General features: G+C 53.1%; 2 protein-coding genes across 2 annotated transcripts in view; one reads left to right on the top strand and one right to left on the bottom strand.

Annotated features, from left to right (window-relative positions):
- Positions 1-16,084, top strand: part of LOC131208351 (dual specificity protein kinase splA-like) — a 38,927-nt gene that overhangs the window by 21,293 nt on the left and 1,550 nt on the right. The window contains exons 2-5 of the mRNA XM_058201468.1: positions 14,249-14,303; positions 14,380-14,438; positions 14,500-14,785; positions 14,857-16,073. Coding sequence (XP_058057451.1) covers positions 14,249-14,303; positions 14,380-14,438; positions 14,500-14,785; positions 14,857-16,073 — 1,617 coding nt within the window. The remainder of the gene's footprint in view (positions 1-14,248; positions 14,304-14,379; positions 14,439-14,499; positions 14,786-14,856; positions 16,074-16,084) is intronic.
- On the bottom strand, positions 3,499-4,063 carry LOC131209249 (probable salivary secreted peptide). The gene has a single exon (XM_058202663.1). The coding sequence runs from the start codon at positions 4,010-4,012 to the stop codon at positions 3,653-3,655; it is 360 nt and encodes a 119-aa protein (XP_058058646.1). The 5' UTR covers positions 4,013-4,063; the 3' UTR covers positions 3,499-3,652.

The following is a 16,084-nucleotide window of genomic DNA, read 5'->3' as shown; positions in this document are numbered from 1 at the left end:
CCGTTTGTTTACCTCACGGTAATTCGTTACTTTGCCCGGTTACGATGGTTAGTGATTTCTGTTGGCAAACATTACCGCAAAAACCACCCCAAAACCTGGGGTGGCCTGGCCCAGGTGGCGAAAAACCAAACAAACGGGTTGACAAACGGATTTTGCGGGGCCGGCGGCACGCGTGCGTGATTAACCCGACAAGTAGCTTTCGCTGTTTCGCGATCAACTTTTTACATAATCGTGGTCGCGATCGGTGGCGAATTGCCTTGTGGGTAGCGAGCAGCAGCAGTGAATGGGTTTACTGTACGTGGTCCGTGAAAGTGTTCACGAATCAAGCCGAGAGAGCGCGCGATCGAGCGAGAGAAGGAAGTTTCGTCATCGAGTAATTTCGATCACCACCAGATGGGGCTGCACCCGAAGCGACCTTGGACCTTGTCGCTTCCTCGACACGCACTCCCAGCAAACGATGGGCATTTTTCTGACATTTTGATGATCAGACATTTTGACGAGCAATCAGCAGTCCCCCCCCGAGATGCGTTTGTTGCGAAAAGTTCACCACGAAAGGCATTAGGTCAGGTTCATCGCGATCTTCGCGGTGCTGCGGTGCGTTGATCGCCCCATTACGGATGGGTGCTATTCATCATCATCATCGACAAATGAATCGGACGGTAAGCAAGGTGGGCCCCCCCGGGCCCGACTGAACGGGTAATCCTGGCCTCCGGCGGGATCATCATCATTGGCTTGGCTTACACGATTTAATGGGTCGCCAATATTCGCACAACACAATCGCGCTCGTTACAAACGCTCGTGTCCGCCGGCCGAAAACATTAATACATATTTGGCAGAAGGCCTCCGGGGCCCAGTTGACTGATTGATAAACTTCAAATATTTATTAAATAAGGTGAGAAAAGGTTGGGCAACCGGGCGAAACGGGTTGGTCCACAGTGTGTCACGTTTGGTGCGCGGCGGATTCGCTCTCCTCTGTGTGTTCCGCATAAGGTGTTGATCGTTAACGATGATTGATGGAAGTCGAGCGCCGGGGTTTATGTTGAAACGATCCCTTTCGATCGATCCGCACGCGACAAGCGTCCACCGATGGCCGATGGCCGATGAAAATCCGTCCGATTCCCGCCCAGCGCCACTTCCGTCAGGAGCGATGATTTATGTTATTTGTTCGTTGGCAAACAGAATCCCTCGGACGGAGCCCTCCCTGGGGGGTTCGGGCGCATCGGCCCTTTTGGGCCACCCGAAAGGGGTCCGAAGGCGAGGCGGGTCGGGGGTCGTAATTGAAAATTACGCCCCGACACCAAACGGCGGGCCTGCTCCGGGCAAGTTTCAATCGCCACATCGCCGTCTAATGAGCGTGGCGAATGATAATTATGCTGCCGCTGAGTTGCGTGAAGCTTGGCTCGATTTGGGCACCGTGAGGTGGGCGCCTCACGGGGGGCATCTCGGAAACGCGAAAGGCACCCCGGACAAAGGGCCTCCCCTCGCCCCCCCCCCCCCATTAAAAGTGTAACCAACCGTAAACGTACCGCGGTGATCGGTGTGGGCCATCGGGCCATCGAGCCATGTTGACAGAATGGGTATTAACATTTTTTGAATTCCGTCCAGCGAACGGCTTTTCACGAGTATGTATGAGTGTGGCGGCCGCACAATAGAAATTGACATTTGGAGCTACTTAGCGTTTTTACGTCGCTCGACCGTGAACCCGCCCGTGGCAAAGGATAATGATGGATTGATATTTAAAAGGACGCCCAGAAGGCTCCAATCTGTCGCAATACCGGCGCGCCGAGGCCACACCGCCTCGCGTCTATGGGCGTAACGAATTGAAAATTAACTACATCGCGCCAGCCCGCGCTAACAAGGATCTGCCCGATCGCCGAGTACCGATGCGCCGAGGTTGGGTGTTCTGGCAGCCTCAACAGTGGCGGCATTTGGCCATAATCAACCGAAAGTATTAAGCAGGCAACCCGAGGCGACACACTAACGACCTTTCGGAGTGGGTTTACGGAAGGCTTACGATTCTTTGATTACACCTGATCCGAATGCGGGCCCACCACAACACAGCACGTCTTCGGCGTGATCATTCTGGCGCAGGAATGTGGAGGTCTCCAAAGTCTCCAAAACGGCGATCCAATCAGAGGCAGACCAGAGGCCAATAAAAAGAGGCACCCCACAAACGTCTTAATTATCCCCTACGGTAGCGACCGCACTAAAGGGCGGACTCCGTGCCGCGGACAGCGATCAGCGATCTTCAGCGGTGCGCTTCGGCTTCCGTGTCGGATTGGGCCGACATTTTATGGCAGGCCGTACCGCTCGGCAGGGCGGACAAGTGGATAATTAATCTGATTCACTTTCGAAGGCACACCAAGATGGTAATCCTTCTCGGAGTTGCGCGGCGGCGGACCGTTACAAAATCGGAGCCCACTGCTCGAGGCCTAATCCTTCCCGCTGGGGCCGCAGGGCACCAGCGCGAGGATCGAGTTTAATGATCGCGCGGGTGTTGTGACAACGTTTTGTAATTCGGAAAAGGCATAAAAGCCACGAGCGGCGATGCGCTTTTCACTAATTACGCCCCGCGTACGTGAGTTATATGTTATTCAATTAAAATCTGGCTTTTTGGAGTGACCATTTCGGGTGACTGCTTCAGGTGAGCATTCCTTATACCTTAATCATTATCAGAAAGCGCCACACAGATGCTTTTTGCCACTCACTTAATGGAAGCATTAATTTTAGGTACTTTCAGGCCACGAAGCGGCCGGCAGTAGATCCTAATCCAAGCGGCTGGAAGTTCACCTTTCGGCAACGTCTTCTGCTTCAGCAGCCAAAGATCCATTTACTGATGCCACGGACACTCCGATCCCTGCGTTCGGTTGAACTTCGGCTTCTGTGATTTCTGCCGTGCTCGGCATCTCGGCACCGAGATCTCACATCTCGGGGCCCCGCAAAAGCCAAGAAGCACCAAGATCTGACATTTGATTACGGCTTTCGGCTGGCTGGCGAGGAAGTGGCTCGGGAGTGTGCCGATTTCCATAAAAGCAATTAAAGCACGGCGTGAATGGCGCGTTAGTCCGCCGGAAAAGGCCAGCCAGCTATTTGTTGGGAGGAGCTTTTTCCGACAACTTTGTTGCTCCGCTAGACCGCCCAACAACGGCCCATTGACCCTCGGGGCCGTCTGCTAAAGCTCGAGCATTTTTTTTTTTTTGGTATCTAAACCTTCATGATGCCCGCGATGGTCAACACATTTTTCACACTCCGTAGCACTCGGCGGCCGTCGTGCTGATGTTTATTCAGTTCGCTTGTGTTTTCCGAGGCGGCCGGTTTGTAATTTTGTTAATGGTCACACGCCTTTTATCAGCTCCTCACGATCGTGGGCCACCAACCACGACCTCCACCTTGAAGTGCGTGGAGAAACGCGCATCACTGGCGCTACGGTGCTGATAAACGGTTCCGCCGTCTCAGAATCAGCAAACAACTTGACGACAGAAGTCTGATAAAACAGACATCTCTAGCCTGGCCCGACCCGGGGGCCAATGTCTCTTTCTCACGACATTTTAGTGGACACAACAAAACACTACCGGTCGTTTCAAGTTCCAAACACTTGCATTTTATGTATATTTCGTTTTCCGCCCAACCTGCTCAACCGCCCGGTCCCGGTCTACAGGCCGTAGATTTCCACCTGGAAGTTCATGCCGAGTCCTCGCTGGCTCTTCAGGTGGACGCGCGTGTAGTTCTTGCCAATGCCACCCCACACAATGTTGGCGTATCCTCCGCGGCCACCACCGATCCGATCGTACACGTAGATCGCGGTAATGTTACGGCCCCGCTGCCCTTTCAGCGGGTACTCCAGGTTGTCGGTCCTCACTCGCAGGAAGCCACCCGGTCTGATGTAGGTCGTCGTGTTGACGAGCGTATCGTACGGCTTTCGGGCCCCGAAGAAGTAGTTGTGGTTCTGGGCCACTGCCAAACAGCTGAACCCGAGCACGGCCACAACGGTGAGCACGATGGCGACTTTCATTTTCGCACGCTCTAGTATCGATCCAGAAACGTTCTTGAGTCCGGCGAAACGCTCACTGTGGCCGCCCAAGACGGTCAGGGTTCTGTATATACTCGCAGTACTGTCCGCTTATCTTATCGTCGATCTGCACACTCCATTACTTCGGGTGGTGGGCAACAACAAACGGGCTCTTCTTTCTCCAGCGCCATCATCGCGTCGCCATCGTCAGACCGTTGGTGACATTTTCTCCTTGTGGCCCGCGCATCCCGTGTTGCACAACTTGATGGTGTTCGGCGTTCAAACAAACTGACAACACAACGAATAGAAATCGCACTTTCATTCGAGTGCCGCTGCTGTTCGGCTGTGTTTGCCCGCGTTATTTGTTCCCACCTGTTTGCGTATTACTCATAGAACATGTTACTCGGTAAACGGGTAAATCACCATATTCCACCTATTTTTGTTGTTCGTTTTGAGTAGAAAACGTTGCTACATTTTTCAGTGAATCCCGAACCCCGATAACGATCGCTGTGTCTTCCTCAGCGCTGATCGACAGGCATTTTATAAAGGTGAAACGGCCTTGTTGGGCGAGCGAGATCATTATTCTTCGATTGTGGGACCCAAGATTAAAACAAAGAACGCCTTGGATCAGCGACGGCGTATTTACCGTAGTCTTTTGTGTCAAATGAATCACAAAGAACGTGTGCACAGGAAACGTTTATCGCACTTACCTTGCACAACAGATAGAGATGCTGGCCGTCTATCGATCACCGGAAAGGGTTCGACCTTTTTGGGAATCCCTTGAACCCACTGAATACTTCGTGAACCATGACAAAACAGTTGTCCACACATAACAACGCTCTCTAACTTGGATCGACCGAAACGAAACGAACGTCACGAGCGATCCGAAGTGACACAATCGTTCCAACGCACACTGTCGTAATCCGTAATTTGAAGTTCTAATTTAAAGCCACCGAAATTAAAAGGCACAAACGTTTCAGATGCCTTGGTATCAGTTGTGATATTTTGACGTTTATGATACGACCGATTTCACCGTCTACGGATCAAAGCAATCAAATCAAAGTGCACATTTTCTTAATCCAATTTGTACTAATAATTGTACTAAGAAATGTACTAATCGAGAAGTTGTGATAGGGGAAAAAATATCAAAGAACCCTTAGGAGACTAGTTGCCATTCAACAGCTGCAGATAAGAGCTTCTTTTTTCAGTTTTTGGGATTTCGGGTTCGTATATTGAAGAAAAATCTCCGGAAAAAGTTCTAGAACCGTCCGCGGATATTTTGAAACAGCAAAGAAAGCTTCATAAAACCCAAACAAGTTGGTGAGTTGTTTGGGTACAATTTTAATGGCAAATCTCGTAAACGTCAAATTCAATTCAGATAGAAGCTGTTTAAATCAAACAATCTGCTGAAAATAAGTTTAAATATGAAGAAAAAAGATCTTCAATTAGTCCTTTTCACTTCGAACTCCAAGTTCAAACTTAGTTTACGAATTTGTTCTTCTGAAACTCGATGATTTACGCTCTTTTATGGCAACGCTGTCGCTCCACAAGCAGATGTCCCTTTCAAGCCACCGACATTCAAATCGGCCTTTGAGCTAATAACCTCACCGAAGCCCCTACACGTGGCACGGGATGAACATCAAAGCAAGATCAGCTGTTCTCCCGATGCCGGGGCCACCATAGGTAAGAGCACGAGCACATGCCGTCTGCGAGGAGGAAATGAAGAAAGGTCAGACCCGGCACATCATTGTTGCAGTGGCGCGCACTGCATGTAGTGTGTGATTGCGAAATATCATCGGCACGATAAATTAAATTGAATGTTTCATATAAAACCGACGACAAGCAGCAGCTTGCAACATAAATCGCATCGGCCGTAGCTAGAAGCGTAAACATAAAACAGATGAGCAGCCAGCTCTGGCGGCGCTGGCGAGTCAAAGGTTGAATCACCGGGATGGCCGGGATTCGTGCCGAGGAATTGATTTCCGCGCCGCATGCTGAATGGATGCTACGGCACCGAAATAAATGGAACTCGAGCTCGAACGGATCATAACATCGGCCGGGAACGGACTTGCACAGGACTGGTGACGCAATTTGCCGGCCCCGTCTCTTGATATGGTCTGAACCCCTGAGCGGATCCAAAAGGGACCCCAAAGTCCGAACGGCCAGCTGATTCAGACCGGCAACCAATTTAATGCCTTTATACCATCGGTCATCTGACATTTAGCTCATTTAGAAACGACCATCGCGGTGGCGCTGGTGGTGGCGCGGCACACCGTCCACACTGATTGTGACTGATGATACTTCACGGGGAATCGTGCGGAAGGGCAAAGTTGACGGGATGCCGCTTCGAAGGGCTCTCCACTCGACTAGAACGCTAAATACGACTGAACTCTGATTGGAGCTGGCACTAAAATCTCACTTTTAGTTTTGATCCTGCGATGCCCTCTGCGAACAGGCCAGCACTTTCACGATGCTCCCTTCAGGGGTTTCGCAGTTCCCTTCAGGGTGGGTGGGAGTGAGTGTATGTAATGCCTTTCAGATTAGTTTCCCACATAAATCTTCGCAGCGAATGCATCGAAGGTTCGACGGCACGGTTCTGCCGTGGGCGCTCGTTCCCCACCCGGAGACCTGAGGTTTACACCAAGCCAGGCCAGCCCGGGTCGTTTCGTTGCCGGTGGCCACTGGCGTCAATTCGCGTCCCCTCCCGGACCGATCGGGTGCACCACGCACCAATAGGGACAGAAACATGAAATTAAACACAAAAATGCACACCTCCGTGGCCGCGCGAAGGCAGAGGAAATATCATTAGCATTCATTACACCGTAAATACCAGAGCTCGTTTTCGGTGTAAAGGCGCGCATAGCTCCACTGACCTACTGCAGGCGGAGGGGGTGGGGGCGCAGGGACCCGACACCGTGGCCCGCGGTCGCCGGCGGCTGACTGTTTAGATCCGTGCGAAGATGACTGAGCCGAATTCGCAATCGGTCGGTCGGCCGGTGCAGCGTGGCAAATTTGCCGAAGATGTATGCAGTTCGCGATTACACGGCCATTTCTGCCGTGTCAGGGCTCCGGAGAGCAGATTCTTCGGCTGGCCGGCTCCGGGGGTAATGGATGCGGTGGAGTGAACGCCGACTAACGAAGATTTAATAGACACTGCCTTGTTACCACCGGCTTTCGGTGGGGGGAGGGTTCTGCTATTTGCTGGCAGGCTGATACGAACCTGAGAGCATGTTGAGCATGTTGGAATGTCCATGCAACCGATTTTCGCGAGCCGGCAGTGAGAAGTGTGAAATTCCACCCATCGAGTGATTTGGTGGTTCGCCGATATCTCAGGCCGAAGGATCCGAGGTATTTGTCGTGGAATGTGGAATCGAACCATCAGTAAGGGGCATCTGGTACCACATTTTAATGTGAATCAATTTTAAAGCTTAAATCTGAAAGTTAAAGCCACGCGCACCCAACCTAATCAAACCTGATATTTGTCCTTCCACTGCTCCCGATTACCAGTTTCCAAAAAAGGGCATCCGCAGCCCGAAAGTAGCTCTCTCACGGTCTAGAACAATAAACAGAAAAGGGAAAGGCTTCGAGTGGGCTGCGGTTCACTACAAGAACGCAATCTCTTTACGCCGCTAGTGCAACGCGAAACCGGCTGATCAGCTGATTAGCTGGGCTTAACGTTTCCTCCTTGACGATAAATGGCGCCCCATCATATCTTGGCGCCACGCTCACTCGCTCGTCCTTACGCAAGAGAAGCGAAGCAGCGTGAATGGAGCAAGCCAAACATCCATGCAGAGCAGAACGAAATGCCGGAGCCAGACATAAGCATAAGGTGGTTGCTGTAAACCAGTTCTTTCCCGTGCCGACCGCATTCACTTCTTTCACTTTCGCTCCGGCGCGCTCCCTTTCTGTCTCCCTTCACGAGCCTTCTGAAAAGCATCTTCTCTCGGAAAAGCTCCCGTACCGGGTGGTTCCCGACGCGCCTTAATCTCGTTTCGTCAAGTGAGGCCATTTTTGCCCACCAACGACTTTCGCTGTTTTGATTTATTTGATCTCGCTCTATTGGTAGTGTTTTGTGTTTTTTTGTTTTTGCTTAGCTTTCTTCCAAAGCTGTCCATCATTAACACCCTAGCGAGTGAATTGCCTGCTGCGGTTGCAACTCGCAGTCGGTAAACTCGGTAATAGCTGCTAATCTCCTCGCTGGTCGCTGGTGGCGCACCACCACGATGGCGGTACTTAGCCGCTGATTGCCGGGGCTAACGATCATCGGCGCGAATTGACTCATTTAGTTTATGATTTTTCCGTTGTTCCGGCTCTGTGGGTCCGTACATTGTTTCGGCCTCTTCCGCCACACATCGGTTTCGGTGCCGGTTCCTCGTTTCACCCGGAGTTTAAGTCTTTAAGCGTTTGAAGAAATGTTGGTTGATTTTTGTACTATACCAAAATCAAAAATTACTACTTGGCATTTGGGAAAAAGGATTGCAATTTCACAATGTCGTTCAACAAAACAAAAATAATTCAGTTAAGTTCCATTCATTTAGTTACGATCATCAACATGAGCGATCGGTACAGAGCGAGCTTTGATGATCGCGCGTTGGAACGGAGCTTTCAAAGTTCACCAAGGTGAAAAGCTTTGAACCCTACAAATGTTTGCATCTCTTCGTGCGATCACGTTCATCGTTTCGAAGCTTTTTTGGTGCGCCTCGGTGCAACCGCACAGCTGTTCGCAACGCTGGCACGATGACGACGATCGCGGGACGATTACACGCCGTTGAAAGGCGTAAGTAATCGGGAATTAAATCGACTCGACCGCGTCGTCCTCGTCGTCGGACAGCAAGTGCGTGCCGTCGGGTCGGAGTCGGTGGCAACAGGTGAAATGCAGCGTCTGTGCATCATGTGCGGGGCACCGACCCAATGCGGGGCAGCCAACCCTTGGCGCAACACAAACAAAACATAAACCAAACTATAGGGACACACGGAGGGAAGGACGATCGGGCCGGGCTGCTCGGGACGGAACGAACGAATGAAAGAGAGTGGGAAATGACGTTAAATACCGTTGATCATAAACGTTTGTAATTTATGCAGTTCTCCGGCGTACGCCGAGGGAACGGGCAAACACGCAACTCATGCTGGCCCCAGGATAATGGATCTACGCTGACCAGGCACAACATATGACGCACGGCCCCGCTCGCGTGGGACCAGCGCGCGGGAGATCCTTGATGGTACCGGCAGCAGCAGGAGGACTCCGATGCTCGATGGTGGACCTCCTTACGGGCGAACGTTGCTCTTTCGACCCTCTTTCTGGCTGGGGTGCGCCAGACATTCCAACGGGGGTTCGCTGGCAGGACTTCCTTCCGGAGAGCGTCAGGACGTCCTGATCGTCATCGTCATCATTATCGTCGTGAAACAATGAACAACGACTTCGCCGCCGCCGCCACCACCAACACCGAGCAGCTGTTCGTTCAACCCTAGCGATGTGGGACAAGATAAAAGGACATTGCATATGCAGACACAGCCACCAGCAGCAGCAGTGGCAGCAGCGGCATGGTCGCTATCGGAAAGGACAATGACAGTGCTAGGATAATTATGATCGTCCAAAAGGACGTGGACATACACGCACCTCGCTTGAGTGTGTGCGTTAATTTAGGTGCGTCCCCGTCCGGTTTTGTACTATGATAGAGGATGGCCGGCCCGGGACGGGTGTACGCGGTCCGGGGCTCCGGGAACGGCGATGTCAATTAAACGGCGCGCGGTGCAAAGGATTCTAGGGTCCTTGCGCTTTCGCTATTACACCATGCGACCTTTCACCTGCTGCTACCGCGGCGGCCACAGATGTTCTGCTGCCGCTCCTTGAGCCGGTCAAATTTACGCGTGTCGCGTGTGTGTCGATCGAAAGGACCTCTGCGTCGAAAGAACCTATGACTAGATCCTTAATCGGCGGAAAACGCGACGCGTGGATAAGGGCTGGAATTGATGGAGTTTTCGAATTTATTTCGAAATTTATCGAATTCAATTCAAGTGGCATTATTTTAATTTTGTAAAATTTAAGATACTTCAAATGCCATCGGATCATGTTCCGTATACACACAAAGCGATGTATTTTCCGATTGCTCAATCCGCTAGGTGGATACGGACGTAGCGTTCTCCTTCGCTTCACACGTCCTTCCGGTGACCCACAGCGAGAGACAAGTGTCTACGGGTCGTCCTTAATTCCAGCCCGCGGGTGGAAAACTCTTCGCGTCTCGTTCAGTGTCCTCTTTCTCTTTCGCGGTCTGTTCGCCCCAAACGAGAGGTTCTTTCCTACTCTCGTGCACCCGTTTTCGCTTCCTCTCTGTCTGATGCACGCGCCAGTCGACCATTCATTCGGATTCGATCGGTTGTGGCAGAACCTTACAAATGCCCGGCCCCGAAGCACCGGACTCTGGGCCGGGCCGGTGAAACGATTCAACTTCGCTTCTGCCCACCACATAGCGACGTGACACGCGTGAGTGCGCACTATTTAGAGCGTTGCAAAACTGTGTGCGGTGTCTACGCCGGGGTGGCCACGGAGCCGGAACCGGCGGGGTGCTTTACTCTGCCACCGTGTTCCGTGTTCCGTGTTCCGAGTCCGAGGGAGCTGACTAACCGAAATCACGCTCGGTTATGGTTCGATTCGCTTGCCAACTCATCAGCGTCAGAGTGTCTCCCCGAGCCAACCCGGCCAGCGTCTTATCGGATCAAAACCAGGCAAGAGTTTCAGCGAAACTTTCGGCTTTTCGGCAAAACATTCTGAAACATTCTGCCAAACCCTACACGACGATGTCGACGACGGTTGTTGGCGAACAATTGAGCATCGGTTTTCCCACCGTGACCATCGACCGATGCTCAGCCGACCGTGAAGGCCAATGTCATCCCATTGTGTTTGGTGACTGTCGCCCTCGCCCCCGACGACGTCCCGCAACTAGGACACGGTGCGAACGGTACGGACGAGTTACAATCGTTCCCCCACGCGCACTTCCGGTGCCACACGGGCTTGTTGCCTTCGTTTGATAAAGATAAAATTCAAGGGGAAGCCACCAATTTAATTTAGCTAAATTAGGGCTCACCATGCCACGGAACCATGCGATCTTCGTTACAGTAAAATGATCCCAAAATGGTTCAAAATATTTTAAAAAAATGCAGCCAACCAACTCGCATAAAAGAGTGCGAGAAGGATCGGTCTCACGTGAAACAAATAAGACCTCGGAAAAGTCGGAGCCAAATTGTTTCAAAAATGTGCACAAACGCCATAAGAATGCAAACACACTATGCTCGATCGTTAGCCAACGTCACGAGAACCTTTGCACCTGAACACTGTTCTTCAAAAATTAACGGTTAACCCTTATCCGATGCTCAAGTGAACTAAACACTATTTCAAAGAACACACCCTGATTTTTGGTTTAAATTCGTTCACCGCGGATCGATCTTCTCCTAGCACAGCTCGATCTCACTCGAGTCGGCTAGTCGTTTGTTTCGGATTTTATTTTGGTGAGGTACCCTTTCGCCGAGGAAATTGAATTCTCTGCTGGGAAAGGTTTTCAAAAAAATTGGATGTATTATTACTCCCGCATCCGATTCGATCGATACGCACACGGCGCAGTCGGACGGCGAGGCGATCGATCGAAGATCGGAGTGAGATGATCTTACATTTTGTCTATTGCAACTCCGCCGAACTGCCCGGCGCCGGTACTCGTATAGTCCGGCAGCGTGCTGCGCTAGCGATTGTTAACATTCCGACCACCGTTCCCATGCCGGTTTGGGGCCGACAGGAGGGTCTCGCTTGGCTACCTTGCGGAACGAGCACAACGCACACAGGGGGAACGAGAGAGAGAGAGAGAGAGAGCGAGAGACACGGCTCAGAAGGTCGATTATCATGAACAGCCGTCGAGGAAAGCGCTTCGCTCATTCGCTCGCCCTTGTTTTTTGTGGTCTCTGCCCGCGACACAGCGTCTGCCCCGGTGTTATGTACTTGTCATTCTCCCCCTACCTGGAAGAATTCGACAGTCGCTCCGGAAAAACTGAAACGGGCCCAACAAGTGCCAGTGAAAGTGTGCGGCAGGGCGGGCCGGGCCGGGCCGGGGCCAGGGCCACAGCCAGGAAGCGGTTCAATCGGTGGTTGATATAATTTTTTTCACCCCTTTTCAACAAAAAAACGCCAACCGACGGATAGAAAAGGGCCAAGGGAAAGGATATCGCCTTCCAAGTCCTTACGCCAAGCCGTTGACCGGCGCGACCCTTTATCACCCTTCTCGATCACTTTTCTCGGACCGAACCGAACAGTATAGGGGCGGAGTATGTTGGCGGAGTAGGAATTAGCATTTTTGACCCCGCAACACTGGAACATTTCGGAACAGGTCCCGGTGGCCCCCGATCGCTTTCCTTTCGGGATAATTTAATTTTGTTATAAAAAATGATTAAAATTCTAAACGGCTTTTGTACGATCATTAATGATCGTTTGGGCGATATTCTCCATTTGAACATTAAACTCCAATATTGCATTCAGCTATCGCGGGCGACACAGCCAGCCAGAGTACGATCGCGACACGATCTACGGGACACCGGACTGGTCTGCGTTCAATTGTTTACAAATTGTAAGTTCGCCCTTCGACGGTGCGCAACAGGTGCGACAGAGTCCTACAAAGGCCTCCGCTTCACAGCGGTTCGATCGAAGAAAAAAAAAGGGAACGAAATAGTACAGCGAAAACGCGTCCAATGGGTACAAACGGCATTCGGGACTTCCTTCTTTCTTGCACCGGACGGACGGACTGGCGGGCGATTATGTTGGCAGTGGAACCCAACATAAGGTTCATAAATTGTGTTGGCGCGCGCGACAAAAGTGCAGCGAGAGGCGTTTGCGTATGCGTTGCGCTGGTCGCGGGCGCAGGCGCCTACCTTTTGGCACGTGCGACGCCAACAATCGCCAACAATGGTCCGGAACGCCACGATCGTTTATCATACGGCTGGGATGGGATGGGAGTGCCTGCTTCGGAGCGTGCCTATGCTACGGTGAACAATAGTGGCCCTCCAGCGTCCCAAAGCTCCCGGAGTCCTCCGGTGTCGTCCGCGGTGTTCAATCGAGATTCATTCATAACTTCCGAGCCGGGGAATCGTGCGAAGCTGCGAACCAAAGCGAACGGACACGCTCAAAAACGGAACGCGACAAAACGGCTACAAAAAAAGGACTCAAACGGGTGCCGCTCTTTCCCTCTCTCTCTCGCTTGCTCTGTCTATCCGCGTGGTGGTGTTGTGGTTTTCGCGGTTGAGCCCCACATACTCGGTGGGATTATCGGGAACCGGGGGAAACGTTGCTCTGTCGTTGGAATCCCAGGAGTTTCCCAGTCCCAGGGAGCGCTCCAGCCGAACGCTAGATGGCGCTTCCCGGCCACCGGGCAGGAAGTTACGGTAGGTTAGGCGTCACCTGTTCCATTGCCGACCGAACATGAAACAAGGGCAAATGGGCCGAGTAAAAAGAAGTTGGACTTTAAGTCGGAAGCCGCAGCTGCCGGTGACTTTCGGGCCCGCGGCTGACAAAACCGCAGAATCCAATCGATTATGGACGCAGATTGGACCGTAGTTACCCGACGACGACGACGACGACGAATCACACCTTCACGGTGGGACTTGACGCGATGATTTCGAGCGAACTGAGAACTGGAAACAAACCAGCAACAGGCCCCCGAACAGCAGAGTGACAACTTATTCGACGCAACCTGACCGCAGTGGGAAAAAAGCCGTATCAACACACCCAACAGGAAGCCAACGGGTTGCACTGGCCGCCCAGGTCTGAATGAATGGCCAGCCAAGGCAGAATATCGGGGGAGCGGCATGAACCTGTAGGATTGCGGGGCCGAAAAAAAAACCGAATCGGAACCCATCCAGACCGCAGCCAATTGCCGCTCCAGCCGAGAGTATCACTGACGGAGGGGGTTTCAATTAAATAACGACCATCGTGGACAGCTGGAACCTGATGGGGGGCAGGTGCAATACTCCTAATGGAACCCACTAACGAGTTTCGACTCGGTTTCCGTGCCCTGCCCGAGAATGGAATTTACATGTTGCGTTACGGCGAGGCCCGTTCCATTTACGCAATGCTAAATCTTCGATTCTGATCCAATCGATCACACTCGCGATCGGAATTCCACATAAGACACAGCCTAACCGGGTTAATTACGGTCGAACGGTCTTTCTCTAATTCCCTTCTCTTTCTCGTTCGAACCTTTCCAGATGCGGCGACGATCCAGAATGAAGGTTCTAAAGATACTGCAGTCGTTTTCGCAAGGTAACCCCGATCGCCGTTCCGCTTGATACCCCCGAATCTAATGCTCTCTCTCTCTCTCTCTCTGTCGCTCCCGTAGGAACATTCATAGCATTTATGCTACTCCTGTTCGGCGTAAACTGTATGGGTGAACCCGGGGTATGTAGCTTGGCGTGCTGGGTCGGGTCGGCCCGGGTCTAATGTCCACGCTCTTCCACAGTACCTCGACTTTGACAACCTTCCGGAGACGAACTTCACGTGCGCGGGCAAAGTGATCGGTGGGTACTATGCCGACCTGGAGGCGTCCTGCCAGATGTTCCACGTTTGCACCATCGGCCAGGGCGACGAACCGATGGACATCAAGTTTCTCTGCCTCAACGGGACGGTGTTCGATCAGGAGACGCGCGTCTGCGAGCGGGTCGACGAGGTCGATTGCTCCAAGTCCGAGAAGTTCTACTACCTGAACCTGGAGCTGTACGGCAACACGATCATTCCATCGCCAGAGGGTAACGCTAACGGTGCTGTGTTCTGTTGCCGAATTTTAATGTGACCACTGCTCTTTGCCCCCACGCTCTAGAAGGAAGCTCCGAGGAGGACGGAAACGATGGGGCGTCGTCGACCACGACCAGTTCGACCACGACGACGACTACCAGCACGACGACGGTGAAGCCACCCACCACCACCCCCTCGAGGAGGTTCATTTTTAACAACAACCACAACAACAAGGGACCATTCACGCAGCCCATCTCCTCGTCGACGGTGGCCTCGCCGATGCACGCGTTCTCGAGCACACCGAAGTCACCGGCGGACGACGAGGACTACGAATACGAGGACGACGTGGAGTACGGTGCCGGGGAGAAGCCGGCCAACCAGGGAGGCTCGGGTTCGTTGGACGGTGGAGCCTTCTCACCGCAGCAGTTCACGCTGCAGCAGCAGCAGCAGCAACCCAAAACGGAAGCCCCGACCAAGGCGGGCCAGAGCCCGGTGAAGCCGGCCGTCTCGTTCCAGCAGCAACACTTCCAGAACGGAGGCACGCTGACCGTGACCAACTCGCACGTGACGGTCACCACGCACACGACGGGCGTGGGAGGGCCGCCCACGCCAAACGCGGCCCCGTCCAACGGGACCAGCAAGCCGAAGGTCCAGACGCAGCAAATCCTTTTGACACACAAGCAAAAGCAGCAATTTGAGCACCAGAAGCGCCAGCAGCAGGAGCAGCTGCTGCAGCAGCAGGCCATCACCAAACAGCACGAGGAGCTCCAGAAGCGCCAGCAGGAGGCCGCCGTCAAGCAGCAGCAGAAGGCACTGCAGCAGCAACAGAAGCAGGTCCAGCAGCACGAGGCGGAGATCAAGAACCACCAGGCCCTGTTGCTGCTGCACACGCAGAAGATCAACCGGGCGCAGCAGAAGCAACCGGCCATCCCGTCGTCCTCGTCCTCCTCGTCGGGAGCGCCCCCGCCCACGCAGCGCTCCCCGTTCCTCGGTGGCAGTGGCTTCGGTTCCGGTCCGCAACAGCAGCAGCAGCAAACCCAAGCACCAAAGAGAATCCCGCTGCTGGCGTCCGCGTCCCCGTTGGTCCTGCCGTCGCCGTCCTCCCCACTGACCCCGTTCCGGCTGCGGGCGCAAGGCTTCAAGCTGCCGCCCTCGGTGGCGCCCCCACCAACCCAGCAGCGCCAGGATATCCTGCGCCAGCAGCAGCAGCAGCTGCAGCAACACCAGCAGCAGCATCACCACCACCAGCAGCACCCGGAGCAGGAGCGCTTCGAAGGCTACCGAAGACAGCCACCGCCTCAGGTGAGTCCGCC

The sequence above is a fragment of the Anopheles bellator genome, chromosome 1 (genome assembly GCF_943735745.2).
Source record: "Anopheles bellator chromosome 1, idAnoBellAS_SP24_06.2, whole genome shotgun sequence".
In the NCBI taxonomy this organism is placed as follows: Eukaryota; Metazoa; Arthropoda; class Insecta; order Diptera; family Culicidae; genus Anopheles; species Anopheles bellator.
The sequence above is the reverse complement of the archived record's forward strand: the minus strand, read 5'-3'. Positions and strand labels throughout refer to the sequence as shown.

Excerpts from the sequence above, each read along its gene's own strand:
- LOC131209249 (XM_058202663.1), bottom strand. The coding sequence starts at position 4,012 with ATGAAAGTCGCCATCGTGCTCACCGTTGTGGCCGTGCTCGGGTTCAGC.